Source organism: Pseudophryne corroboree, chromosome 5, assembly GCF_028390025.1.
Source record: "Pseudophryne corroboree isolate aPseCor3 chromosome 5, aPseCor3.hap2, whole genome shotgun sequence".
NCBI lineage: Eukaryota > Metazoa > Chordata > Amphibia > Anura > Myobatrachidae > Pseudophryne > Pseudophryne corroboree.
In genome coordinates, this window is record NC_086448.1 from 316958007 (window position 1) to 316973097 (window position 15091).

General features: G+C 43.3%; 1 protein-coding gene across 2 annotated transcripts in view; it reads left to right on the forward strand.

The window, feature by feature from the left end:
* The window catches only part of LOC134927686 (mediator of RNA polymerase II transcription subunit 1-like), a 168827-nt gene that overhangs the window by 67592 nt on the left and 86144 nt on the right, over positions 1 to 15091 (forward strand). For both annotated transcript variants that reach the window (XM_063922493.1, XM_063922492.1), the window contains exons 6-8: positions 1505 to 1533; positions 4893 to 4964; positions 11400 to 11474. In XM_063922493.1, the coding sequence (XP_063778563.1) occupies positions 1505 to 1533; positions 4893 to 4964; positions 11400 to 11474 (176 nt within the window). The remainder of the gene's footprint in view (positions 1 to 1504; positions 1534 to 4892; positions 4965 to 11399; positions 11475 to 15091) is intronic.

Sequence of the window (15091 nt, forward strand, 5' to 3'; positions counted from 1 at the left end):
GTGGTAACCCTACCGCCATCTGTAAATTCATTACTGACCCGCATACAGAGACATCCTTCAGTTTATTTTTCTGGATGAATTCAGTGGTGCCCCTAGGCAGCCGCCTAATGGTAGAGCCGGCCTTAAGTACAATACATACCCAGACTAACAAAATATTTTACTGTATGTGTTGTAACTCGTATGTTATATACTGAGGACTATTATCCATGTTGGAGATTACAAAGTATCTTAAATGAAACCATCTTTGTGCAAATTATATAAATATCATGGCTCCTGTACATTTTAGAGCTAGAAAATTATACTTTTATTTCTTGGTTATACTGTACTTTGCAAATTGATTATGAATTTAGTACTGGTTATAAAATGATTGAAATAATTGCTTCATTATTATATTCTTCAGTGTTAGTGTGCTAATTTACTTCTTTCTGATTTTAATGTGCACAGATACCTTAATTTTGCTTAAGCTCTGTCAAGTGCAGCTTGAACTAAATTCCAAACTATCTATATCTATATATTATATACACGCACACACACACACAATGTACCACACAAGCAGCAGCACTCAGACTTCACAGTGAAAACACAGCTTTGTTTCACCTTGACAAAGGGGCGGATGGTATGGAATAAATAGCACGCTGTGTTTTTCACTGAGAAGTCTGAGTGCCGCTGCTTGTTTAGTACATTGTATATGAATCTCTTCCAGAGGGCACCGGAGCTTCAAACATAGATGGGGTGAGTGCCGATCCATTAAGTACTGTGTGTGTGTGTGTGTGTGTGTGTGTGTGTGTGTGTGTGTGTGTGTGTGTGTGTGTGTGTGTGTGTATATGTATGTGTAATTTTTCACATATCTCATGGGAGACAGATGTGCTCACAGATTTAGGGGGTCATTCCGACCTGTTTGCAGCGCAGCGATCATGTCACTGCTGCGCATACGTATGCACTGCAATGCGCAGGTGCGTCATACGGGTACAAAGTGGATCGTTGCTGTGCGATTGATTTAACGAAGAATCCATTTGCACGGCCGATCGCAAGGAGATTGACAGGAAGAAGGTGTTTATGGGTGTCAACTGACCATTTTGTGGGAGTGTTTGGGAAAAACGCAGGTGTGTCTAAGCGTTTGCAGGGCGGGTGTCTGACATCAATTTCCGGGACCAGACAGGCTGAAGTGATCGCAGCGGCTGAGTATGTTCAGACCTACTCAGAAACTGCACAAAATGTTTTTGCAGAGCTCTGCTGCACAGGCGTTCGCACATTTGTAAAGCGAAAATACACTCCCCTATAGGCGGCGACTATCTGTTCGCATCGCTTCAAAAAGTTGCTAGCGAGCGATCAACTCGGCATGACCCCCTATGTTCCTTCTGCTCATGGAGTGATGACAAAACATAAATATATTTTAGAAAAGTATAATTTTGAGGGGATAAAAAGGTAAATGGTTTCCAGAGAGAGACATACAGATTATATATTTTTTTTTTTGCTAATTTTACTTTTATATCCTGTTCTCTAGATGTGCAAAGAACTGCTTCAGCTTCTCAGGTATTTATTTTATATCCTACATTTTTTCCTCTGTGATAATCCATGTGAGTAACTTTGCTGTTTCATACAATGGTACTAAAGAAGCAGAGCCGGCCCTAGGCATAGGCAAACTAGGCAAATGCCTAGGGCATTTGGTATGCTTAGGGGCACCAGCAGCTTCTGCTGATTAAAATGATATGCAGCATGCCTATATTCTGTGTGTGACTGCGGCTGTATCTGCATACAAAATGCTACGTTGCAATGTATTCCTGGAAATCACTGTAATGTAGGATTTCGTATGCAGATACAGCCAGTCGCACACAGAATAAAGGAATGCTGCATATAATTTTAAACAGCAGAAGCTACTTGTGCATCCTAGCTACATAGTAATGCAAATAAGATGCATTTTCATAAACAAAAGGTGCCCCAACGTTAGAAGAGCTGACAGCTGACTCATGACAGGCATCTCCTGCAGAACTAGCGGCGGTGCTAGGGGGCACCAGCCAAAATCTTGCCTAGGGCATCATATTGGTTAGGGCCGGCTCTGTAAAGAAGGATTGCAGTTAGAAACTGCTGTGGAGGATTAGGAACTGTAAAGGTAAGAAATGCCAAATGAAACTATTGCAGTTGAGAATATTGTTCCTATTCAAGCATTTTATGCTATTCATAATGATGAGCTGTAGTACAGGTATATCTTCTATACTCTTCACCATATGCATAGTTCAGTATAACTCCCTTCTGTATTAGTGACAAAATTCTTCCAAAGACATTGTTTGTGTAGTTCAATCTAGATCTACGACAACACTATTTATGAAGCACCAGAATCAACTGGCTTTATTAAATCTATACTTAAATAACTTTATTAAAACATTTAAAAAAAAAAACTAACAAGAAAAACGTTTTATAATCCTTTTAATGTGTTCTTAACAACACAGTTCAGGTAAAATATAAGTAGACAATTCTTCCTGAAAAATCTAAGCATACAATACCCTGGTACTAAACTACTGCTTAGTGCAGAGGTTCCCAAACTTGCCGTGGCTCCCTGGGGTGCCTCGGGACACTTGCAGGGGTGCACTGGGTTGGTGGCTGTGTGCCGTGGCTCCCTCGGGTGCCTCGGGACACTTGCAGGGGTGCCCTGTGTTGGTGGTACAGGACCAATTCAAATTATTCATGGTCCATATAATAGGCAAAACCAGTGCTGGTGGCTGGCAGTCATTAAATATGTGGTCAAACAGAAGCAAATCTTGTCCCTCACCACACAACTGACCCTAAGGATGACATATAAACGCAATCTACTTAATGTAATATTTCTTTCTAAATTTCTAAAATAAGAAATTTTTGGCCTAGGGGTGCTGTGAAAAAATTCTGATATTCTAGGGCGCCGTGATTCAAAAAAGTTTGGAATCCACAGGCTTAGTGGATGCACCTTTCACTTTTATTCTAGTAATGAGTCTTTTAACTAGGGGGGATATTCAATTAGCCCCAGTAATTTACCAGGGCTAATTGTCCCGGTGGGACAATCTAATTAGCCCCGATAAGCCGGCCCCGTGCCGCGGCTGATCAGGGATTTTGTTACACCTGCCACCGGCAGGCGAAGCAGAATCCCCGGAAACTGCCCCGTTTTTGTCCGAAAATGGGGCAGTTTCTCCCGAAAACACAGGTTCAGTGAAACCTTTGTGTTTTCGTGTGAAAGGGGTTTGTTTGTTTTTTTAGTTTTTTACAGGCGATCCATCTGCATAGCTGGTAAAAAAAAAAAAAAAATTGGTGAAACATCGGAAAAAAGTCTGAAAAACGTCCGGTTTCAGACCCAATGTTTTTACAGGGATGATTGGCTATGCCCCTAGGAGTGTAAACTTTACAATTCTATCCTATTCTCCTTTAGGGGGATATCCAATTTTTTATTTTTTCTTTTTTTACAGCCTATCCAGATGGAGCGCCTGTAAAAAATAAAAAATAAAAAAAATCCTTTTATCCCGGTTCAGTGAAACAGCCCTGTTTTCGGACCAAAACGGGGCTGTTTCCGGGGATTCTGCTTCAAAATCCCTGATAAGCCGCGGCACGCGCCGGCTTATCGGGGCTAATTGGATATCCCCCTGAGTGTTGTTAGTAGCATCCATTACGAGTTTTCTCTTTGTTATATCAACTATGGAGGGATGATCTTGGCAATGGGCCTAATTCAGATCTGATCACAGCAGCAAAATTGTTAATGGGCAAAACCATGTGCACTGCAGGGGAGGCAGATATAACATGTACAGAGAGAGTTAGATTTGGGTAGGTTATATTGTTTTTGTGCAGGGTAAATACTGGCTGCTTTATTTTTACACTGCAATTTAGAGCTCAGTTTGAACACACCCCACCCAAATCTAACTCTCTGCACATATATCTGCAGTGCACATGGGTTTGCCCATTAGCTAACAAATATGCTGCGATCAGACCCACTTCCGCAGGAACGCATGCGCATTGGAGGAGGGGGTAGCTCCTTCAGAGGATTTATATTCCGAAAGTAGCTCACACCCAATTAAGGTTGGAGACCACTGGTATATACTATATTTTATATTATATAAGTTAATATATTATCTTGTATATTATATATATTTTTAATAAGATATTCTAATATATTTAGGTGGTGTTTTACCCCCCCACCCCCCCTCCATGGCATAGGACCTCATTATCTTAACACCCTCCCCCCCCCCCCCTCTCCAGCATAATTTTAGCTTTATTTATCCCAGCACCAACAGATTATACTTAGATTTTACTTCCAACCAACACTTAAGTGTTTATGGTATTGTCTTTGTAATTGCTCCTAATACTCTCTTTACATACTGTTATTTCCAGCCCTGATCACAAAACCACTTCAATTTAAACTAAAAGCAAATACTTGAAAATGTGAGTTGTGTAACCATTAATTTTGTAAGCAATAAAAATCACACCTTGTAGTACCATGCCTAAAATGATGCTTGGGTGTAACAAAATAGCAAATCCTTATGAGTTACTACTTTTCAATTTATTTGTTGGTGTACACATGTTGTTCAGCCAACACTTGAATTGATACTTTAAGGTTGTACAAAAAAAATACACAAAAAGAATATAGATTGTAGTGAAACTTTCTTATCAAAAATTACTATCCCTTAAAAATAAAGAACAACCAAGACCATTCCTAGCAATATAAGCAGAAAAATAAATATACTATGCAATACAGGTATAGTGTGTGTGTGTGTGTGTGTGTGTGTGTGTGTGTGTGTGTGTGTGTGTGTGTGTGTGTGTTTTGTTATATCTATCTATATATAATCTCTAAAAAAAAAAAAAAAAATCTTTTTTTTTAATTGAATTTCAAAAGCCATTAAAGATGTGTGGGTTTTTTGTTTTTTCATTACCTGTAGGACAAACCATTTTGATGGCTTTGGAAAAAGTTTGGAAGGGCTTTTAAATCTGTACAATATTCCAGGAAACAGGTATAATTTGTCAAATGTTTTGTACAATGAATAATTTTAAAGGATAACTATGAATTTGGTAGAGTGGTATTGTGCTAGCTATTGGGGTGATGATGAAAGAGTGAAGCGCTACAAAGTAGGTAAGATTAAAAGTGATCTATTTTGGTATAGTAGCTTACACACACCTCCTAATATTTAATATGTCTAACTCAGTAAATGCCCAAGTTTACTCCTCCAAGAAGGGTCCATGGACTGGTCATGTGGGGAACTAGCTAATGTTGCAATAGACATGACCACCATATGCTTCTGAAGGGCTAGATGCCCCCCCCCCCCCCCCCCTTCCAAAACACCCCTGAATTTCTAAGGTGAGAGTGGCATACCTCCCAGCTTTCCTTTCCTAAAAATTGTGGGCCTATGTATCCAACCCTTTTTTACTTAAATTGTACAGACACTCTACATCCATTGCAAAAATCTTCACTGGGATAGCCTCTTATTGGAGCTTCTGTTCTGGAAAGAGATGATAGCTACCTAGCCCCTGCAAAAAAGTTATTTTATTCCATGATGTGCATCGAGAAGGAATGCAAATATTTGGAATACATAATTTTTTATTTTTTGTTAAATAGGGAACTAGGCAAAAGCAAAGTAACTAATCCACAATTGGTGTGTATCTGCCTAGTGCAGATTAGGTAAGGAACACCAAAGTAAAATTAAAATTAGCTGCTGTCAACTTGATATGTTAAACTCCAGGCATTGACAGGTCCTCTTCTTGCTACTTTTATACAATGCAAAAACTTAAGCATTGATGGAAGAAAGCAGACAAATATACATAGGAGACATGATTTAGCTCTGTATGTGCTATTACTAATCTGAGGTGTGGTAGTCTCTTTGTACTTTACATCCTACATTACCATTACTGACATCACTATATAGCGTTAGTCTGATAAATTTTATGAATTCTGCACCACGGTTAGAGCCTTGGTTGGAGCTTGCCAATTTCTCATATTAATCTAGATCTCCTATCATAAACTCCTAACACTGCTGAATGGTTGTTTTTATATACTTTACAACACTCTTCTACTTCATCTGCAACTACTTATAGTTATGCTTCAAGCTAACCCCCAAACATCTGAATTCACAGCTGTACCAGTGTCATTTTGCCTTTATATATTTGAAAGGGAAAACATGCGTATTACCGGCGGACGGGATGCCGGCTGTCAATATCCCGACAGCGGCATCCTGCCTGCCAGATTGCCAGCAGCGGGGCGAGTGCAGAGAGTCCACTTGCGGGCTCACTGTGCTCGCCACAGGATCTATTCCCACTCTATGGTGTCATGGACACCCATGAGTGGGAATATCCCCTGTATGCCGGGATTCCGGCTGTTGGCAAATTAAGTGCATCCAATTTGAAAGTTATCTGAACTACCATTGCTTTTTTCCCTACTCTCACAACCTCCCAATTCTAACCGTCTACTTGAAAATTCATCTTTTGCAACCTTATGATCTTCACTTTTCTTTAATTTGAAACTGTATTATTGCCATTGAACATACATTTACCATCTCTGTACTTCACCTGCACTTCGGCAATTCTACTGTTCTGTCTCCATCATACAGTCTCCACTACTATTTACAATTTTCCATCCCCATTTACCTCATCCACACTATGTCCATGTTTTCATCAACTCCCCATAACTTTGTCTACCTAATCCTTTTATATTTCCTCCTCTTCTGTCTCCAATCCACTCTTCCTATGCTTCCCTTCCCCTCCTTTCATGTTACCCCACTTTCAGTCACCTCTTCCCTACCATAGGCCTACTACCTCACCACTATGCCCTGCTCCCTCCCCCTTCTCCCTGTCACCTCACCTCCATCTGCATCACACTAAACTCCCTCCCTGCCTCCTCCTGCAGTTTTCCCTAACTTAGGAACCTGCACCAACACTATACCCGCTTTATCCCTGCCATCCAAATTAATCTCTCCTCAACGCTACAGCAACCCTGATAATTTAATAAACATCTCTCCCACAAATGCTCTCCCTCTCTCCTGTGCTCTCTGGAATGCCAGATTTGTCTGTAACAAAATGGTTCCCACTCATGACCTTTTCATCTCCAACTCCCTGAGCCTCCTAGCCTTTACAGAAACATGGATTTCCCCCTCTGACATCACTTTTCCTGCTTCTCTCTCTGCTGGGAGCTTCATATTCTCACACACGCCTCGGCCCGGGGGTCGTCTTGGTGGTGGTTTTGGGATCCTTCTATCCTCTGTCTACTCCTTCTCCTACCAACTGATGCCCTACATTTGAGGTCCATGCTACACGCCTCTTCCGACAAATTTGCCTCCTGGTTTCCTCACTTCTTTTCAGACTTTCCCTCTATCTTAGGTGTATTCTACATCGCAATTGATATCCCCACAATACCCTCTGCTGCTAAACTCCTTAAACTCACATCATAGCTTGGTTTCTCATAGTGGGCCTCCTCACCCTCTCAAGTGAGTGGGCACTCACTTGATCTGGTCTTAACTCACCATTGCGGTATTTCTGACAACTCCAACTCTCCATTCCCCCTCTCTGACCATCACCTGCTCTTGCTCAACTGATCTCTCTCTGTTTCTCTACTTCTGCCTTCTAAGGTTACCATCACAAAGAATAATGTTGATGTTATTGACACTGTTTCCTTATCCTCCCTGTTAAATTCACTTCCCTCTCTCCTATTCTCTCTCTCCTGCCCTAAATAAGCCACTTCATTATAGAATGGCTCCCGTACTTCTGTACTTGATTTTATTGCTCCAGTGACAACTGTTAATCCTCTAGGATCAACACCTCATCTCTTGCATTCCAGACTCACTAAATATCTACAAAAATGTTCCCCTACTGCCGAGCGACAGTTGAGAGAATCACACTCTAAAGGTGTGTACACACAGAGCGATTATGGCTCCTCGATTTTGACTATACAGTCAAAATCGCTAAGAAAGTTAGTGCATATTGCTCTGTGTGTACATAGCAAGCGATAGCGATGCGCGTCCCCGCCAGGTTGCTATTGCTGGGAAAAATAGACTGTGCAGGCAAATCAATTTTGACTGTCGCTGGAAAAGTAAAAGCATCCACCTATTTAAATGAGTTGGTCAAAATCGGCCATAGCTAAAATCGCTTGCATACTTAGTCAAAATCGCCTACTGGCAGTTCAAGGTGAATTGCTCCGTCAAAATCGCTCCATGTATGCACCTTAAGGCGTACTTTCTCCATTTCAAATTTATGCTCTCATTCCACAGTGTTGCCCTTTCCCTCTCTAAACAGTCTTATTTCAAGAACCTCATCTCCACCCAGTCTTCAGACCCCTTGTGTCACCACTGTCAACTCCCTCCCCATCTCCATTACCCTTCTTAATTTATGCCCTTGACTTTGCCACTTCACATCCAAAATTGACTCCATACATCAGGACATCACATCCCACCAGACCTTCAAACCGTACCCCCCACCTTCCTACCACATCTGGTCCCTCCACCCACCACCACCACCGTGTTTTCTCTCTCTCTCTCTCTCATCAGGCACTGTCCCCTCTACATTCAAGCATGCCCTTGTCTTCCCTATTCAGTCTGGCTTCCTTCCTTTCCACTCCACCAAAACTGCCCTTGCAAAAGTATGCAATGACTCCCTTGTTGCCAAATCTAAGTGCCACTACTCTCTCTGCTTATTCTCCGTGACCTCTGCTGCTTTTGAAACTGTGGACCACCCTCTCTCCTACAAATCCTTCACTTCCTTGGTGTCCTCCAAGGTTCTGTTTTTGGGCCTCATATATGTTCTCAGTATATACATCCTTTTTAGGTAAACTCATTAGCGCTTTTTACTTTGATTATCATCTCTGTTGATACTCAAATCTACCTTTCCTGTATGCCTCTCTTCTCACTCATGTATCACTCATATCTCCAACTGGCTCTCTGCTACTTCTTTTTGATGTCCTAGCGCTTTCTTAAACTTTAAAAAAATGGAGCTGAAAATCTTACCACCCTCCCGCATAACCTGACTTTCCACAATTTTATTAGTTGTGCCATCAATAATCTAATCTCTAGCCCCAAAGTATGCTGCCTTGGAGTTACCCTTGACTCCTCCCTCTCCTTTAAACCACACATTCAGGTCCTCTCACAGTCCTGCCATTTCCATCTCAAAAGTATTTCCAGGATAAGACTTTCACCATGGGTGCTACTAATACCCTCATACACTCACTGGTCATATCCAGATTGGACTACTGTAATCTCCTATGTGATCTCCCTGGCAAATGTCTCTATCCACTCCAATTTATTCTCAATGCAGCTGTCCAGCTCATCTTCCTCTCCAAACATACTACTTCTGGCTCTCCGCTCTTACAAGCCCTACACTAGCTTCCCTTCCCCTTCAGAATCCAATTCAAGCTTCTCACACTCACTTTTTTTTATAAAGCCTTCATCAATACCTCTCCCATTTACATCTCTGACCTTATCTCTCTTTACATTCCCGCCAGTTTTCTTTGCTCCATAAATGCATGCCAGCTCTCCTGCCAATAAACAGAAAAAGCTGCTGCCTGCATTGAAATCGGTTGAGGAATACAGAGCACCATTCTTGGGACATTCATCATTTCTTACCACATCCTTGTGCCTTTTACTGTCACTTTTATGAAACGAGACCACCCACAGTCACAGCATTACAACTTTCTGAAGACTATTACCACAGGCCAGCATAGGAGCTGGCAACACAGCCTGACTGCCCTGTTGGAGCTCTCCTGGTAAATGAGATGGTCCCTGTGCTGCATTAACAGTGTGCTCTTACTGCTAAGGGTTGGCTCCTGATTGAGACTCACATGGACTTTGCCAGACACACAGACTCTGCAGACACCAGAAGAATCACCTGCTTAACCAGTGGTGAGTTTAAGCTGCAGACTGACCTGTGAGTAGGCAGGAGCAGCGTTTGCACTGCACCCGATCCGCCGCTGAGCAGCCCGGCGGTGGATACGGCCGACAGGCGACCCGGCGGTGGGGGGGCAGTGACGGGGGGAGTGAAGTTTCTTCACTCCCCCGTCACCTGGCTCCGTAGCAGTGCAGGCAAATATGGACGAGATCGTCCATATTGGCCTGCATGCACAGCCCACAGGGCACCAGCGATGAACGAGCGCGGGGCTGCGCATCGTTCATCGCTGGTGCCTCCACACTCAAAGATATGACCAGTATCTCGTTCATTAATGAACGAGATCGTTCATATCTGAGTGATGTCGGCCAGTGTGTAGGGCCTATAATACGAGGTGTCTCAACTGCATTACAGCCACTTGGCTTAGCCTTTATTATACCATCAGTTTCTATATACAGCAGGACTGATTGGGACAATCCATTTCTGCATTATCACAAAGTCTGGATTTGTATGCTATTTGCACTATATACCACAGTGAGAGACTGATGTATGGCTGAGATCCCATTTCCCTTTCTACGTTGTGGTGAAATTGTAGCTGTAGGAACATCTCAAGGATGATCAGTGGAAACAGGATGCACCTGAGCTCAATTTTGAACTTCATGGCAAAGGCTGTGAATACTTATGTACATGTGATTTCTTAGTTTTTTTATTTTTAATAAATTTGCAAAAATCTTAAACTTTTTTCACATTGTCATTATGGGGTATTGTGTGTAGAATTTTGAGGGAAAGAATTAATTTAATCCATTTTGGAATAAGGCTGTGAAATAACAAAATGTGGAAAAAGTGAAGCGCTGTGACTACTTTCCGGATGCACTGTGTATAAATAATATTTTAATACATTCCCAAGAGTGTTATTGTATGATTTGTATTTTAAAACACATCTATATGTTTGTTTTTGTTTAAATATACTATTTTGCTAACTTATTGGTATTTTGTATGATGTGCAGCAGCACCACCCACCACCTTTTTGTCACCTCTCCTGCCATCTGATTACTTCCACCATTCCTTATCTCTGTAATGATCTTCCTCTCCCCATTAGACTCTCCACTTCCTACAAAAATTCAAATGGGTTCTCAAGACCAACTGCTTCATCAAACCCAACCGTCTCTCAACCTAACCCTGTTTGCCCCCTCCCATTTAGATTGTAAGCTCTCATAAGCAGGGTCCTCTTCCCTCGTGCTTTTCCTTCTCTTCCTTAGACTATCTTCCTGAAGCCTGGTGGCACCATATTAAATGAAGAATAATAGGCAGCTGCTGTAGATCAGTGGTTCTCTAACTAGGTCCTTAGGACCCCACAGTCGTGTTTTCCAGGTCACCCAGCAGGTGCACAGGTGTATTCATTACTCACGGATACATTTTAAAAGATCCACAGGTGGAGCTGATTATTTCACTTGCAATTCTGTGTGGAAACCTGGAAAACGTGAACTGTATGGGAACCTGTGAACTAGAAGTAAGGAGTCTTTGCTGGAGACTATAGTTGGTGATTCTCTATACTGTGTGTATGACTCACATTTTTATTTCCCCAGTGATACCAAAGCTAAAGTATATCTTGCATTGCACAGTTTAGAAGATGATCTGAGTACAATATTCAATCTGAACAGGTACTATACAATTACATTTTATATTGTACTGTTTTTTGCATGCAAGGCACTGGTTTTGGCATATTGGGGCAGATTCAGTATGGATCAGCATTGAGACTGAAAACTGCTACTGCTAAAAATCACATGTGAAGAGCCGCCATAAAATGGTAAAATACGCCCACTGATGCGATCACAACTCTGCGTATGCATTCACAGAATTGCGATCCATATGCAGAATTTATGTACCATCGAAAATCGTGGTTGACCTATGCCTACTCCAGAATAATGCGGATGCAGTCGGACCGGCACCATGTTTTTAATCGCAAGTGATCACAACTGACACACCTGTGTTTTCACGACCACTCTCCACACACGCCATGTTGCCACCTACAAACGGTCCTTTCCTGTCAATCACTTTGCAATCGCATCTGACTGAGCCAGCGAACGTACAGCAATTGCACTGCAGCCTTCATGCTAGAACCATAACTAGACATTTTGGTGCTATGTGCCAGAAAGAGAATTGGTGCCCCAACCGTAGCCTCTCCTGCACTATACTGCAGTGCTCCACCTGCTGCTGTTGGGGGCTGGGGTCTCCGATCTCCCTGCTGGACCTTTCTAGCTCCTGGGTCAGTTCTAAGCTCTCCCTCACGCCGAAATGCCGTGGGTATGGAGCGGCCTGGGAGAGACGTCGTGAGTCTCAGGAGATGTGGACAGGAGTAGGGGGCGGAGCAGGCAGCTGCAGTGCTGCCCGACTATGTGCAAGTAATAACAGTGAGTGAAGGAGCCAGGCATTCCCCACCGTGGGCAGCACAGCAGCTAGCTAGCCGTGATGGCAGGCTGCTGGACAATAGTGCGGCGTGGGCCCGTGAATGCTGCTGGAGGTTCTCTGCCCACAGAGCATATGTGCTGTGGGCGAAGCACCTCCAGCACTACCCTAGTTATGGCCCTGCTTTGCGCACACAGTGTATTCGCAGCGAATGCGCAGTCTACCAATAATTGGCCGATTTGCAATTCAGCGATCCATGCTGAATGAGCCTCATTGTTCTGGATGTAATTTCAGTGCTGCTAATTGGAACTGGCGGATATAATGCAGTGGTCACTGCTGGATAGACATGTTATACCTAGATTCTGTCGGGTTTGGGTGTCCATTTTTGCTGCCACAGCTATGTTAACAATCGAGTACCCTTTTACAAAATATATGTTTTGTGTAACTCAGGGTTTCCTAAACTTTCCTCAACAGTCCAGGTTTTAATGATATCCTGGTTTGTACACAGATGCAGGGTTGGACTGGCCCACAGGGGTACATGGGATGCAGCTGGTGGGCCCCACTGCCTGAGGGTCCACCACCTCCTCTAGGGATCAGGTTCTAGACCAGGGGTGGCCAACCAGTCAGAGGCAAAGAGCCAGAAAAAATCTGTAGTCAAGGGCAAGAATGGGGGCGTGACCTAGTTTTCACAAAGCCACACCCTATTTTGTGCGCACACCTTTTGTTATGACATTTGTAGGAGTATGACCTTGTATAACCCCGTTTTTAGTCATGTTGTACAGTGCCAAATACATATAATGTCCCAGTACAGTGCCACATACATATAAGTGTCAAGAAATGGGTGCCTCCACACTGCCATAAACATATGTCCCCACAGTGCCAGATAGAGATGAGTGCCAGATACATATATGCCTCACAGTGCCAGATATACATGTCCCCCCAGTGCCAGATATACATGTCCCCACACAGTGCCAGCTCTGCCCCCAGTGCCAGATATACATGTCCCCACACAGCTCTGCCCCAGTGCCAGATATACATGTCCCCACACAGTGCCAGCTCTGCCCCAGTGCCAGATATACATGTCCCCACAGTGCCAGCTCTGCCCCCAGTGCCAGCTATATATGTCCACACAGTGCCAGATATGCCCCCCAGTGCCAGATATATATGTCCCCCAAGAGCCAGATATATGTCCCCACAGTGCCAGCTATGCCCCCAATGCCAGTGACCCCATAGTGCCAGATACACATGTTTCCCCAGTGCTAACTATGACCCCAGTGCCAGGTATACATGACCCCACAGTACCAGCAATGCCCCCAGTGCCAGATATACATGACCGTCTGTTCCCCCTCCCCCCCCCCCCTTCCCCCGTGCTGCTCACCACGCTGCTGTTGTCTGTGAGGGGAGGAGAGCGCAGCGTGCGCGTCTCCTGCCCCTCACTCTCCGGCGGCTGTGTCTCTTAAATTAGGCGCCGGTCCGTGAGCCAATCAAAGTTCACGGACCGGCAGCTAAGGCTCTGATTGGCTCACGGACCGCCGCCGGAGAGTGAGGGGCAGGAGAGGCGCACACTGCGCTCTCCTTCCCTCAGTGTGACAGCAGCAGCGCAGTGGGGATGGGGGGGCCAGGGCAGCGGTGGCCAGGACCCGGCTGAGCCACATGCGGCGGATGAAAGAGCCACATTCGGCTGTTTCACCCCTGTTCTAGACTATGCAATTTAAAGTATATATTATACATTTGTTACATTATACTGCACAGGACTATGGTGTATTTTCTACAGTGTATTGCTGTTATTAATCTGGTACAGTATCATGCATTCACTGTCAGTATTTATAGATTTACCCCTTGATGAAGTCGGCATAGCTGAAATGTGTTGGCCTTTCCCTATTGACCTCTTGCATTACAGATAAGCTACGTCCTAGATTCCATTTATACACTGCTCAAAAAAATAAAGGGAACACTAAAATAACACATCCTAGATCTGAATTAATGAAATATTCTTATTAAATACTTTGTTCTTTACATAGTTGAATGTGCTGACAACAAAATCACACAAAAATTATCAATGGAAATCAAATTTATTAACCCATGGAGGTCTGGATTTGGAATCGCCCTCAAAATGAAAGTGGAAAAACACACTACAGGCTGATCCAACTTTGATGTAATGTCCTTAAAACAAGTCAAAATGAGGCTCAGTAGTGTGTGTGTGGCCTCCACGTGCCTCCACGTAACAAATATAAAACCACAGCACTCACCACCCCAGAAGTGGGGTGCAGTGTCTGCACTCACCACTCATAGGGTGGGGTGCATGTGGACCATGGTCACCTACTTAAAAATATACAAACAGAAAGTTCAGCACTCACCAAAGCAAGCTCACTTATTTTCACAACATCAATAAATAAATGATGGGGGTTTAGTTAGTGAATTGGCCAATGCACGGAAGCCTGCAAACCGCTCGCCAAGGTACCCCATCTTCATGCAGGTCCTACACTATCACAGATATATATCAGTTGTGCTCATAAGTTTACATACCCTAGCAGAATTTGTGATTTTCTGGCCATTTGTCAGAGAATATGAATGATAACTCACAAACTTTTCTTTCACTCATGGTTAGTAGTTGGGTGCAGCCATTTTTTGTCAAACAACTGTGTTTACTCTTTTTAAATCATAATGACAACAGAAACTACCCAAATGACCCTGATCAAAAGTTTACATACCCCAGTTCTTAATACTGTGTATTGCCCCCGTTAACATCACTGACAGCTTTAAGTCTTTTGTGGTAGTTGTGGATGAGGCTCTTTATTTTCTCAGATTGTAAACCTGCCCATTCTTCTTGGCAAAAAATCTCCAGTTCCTGTAAATTCTTGGGCTGTCTTGC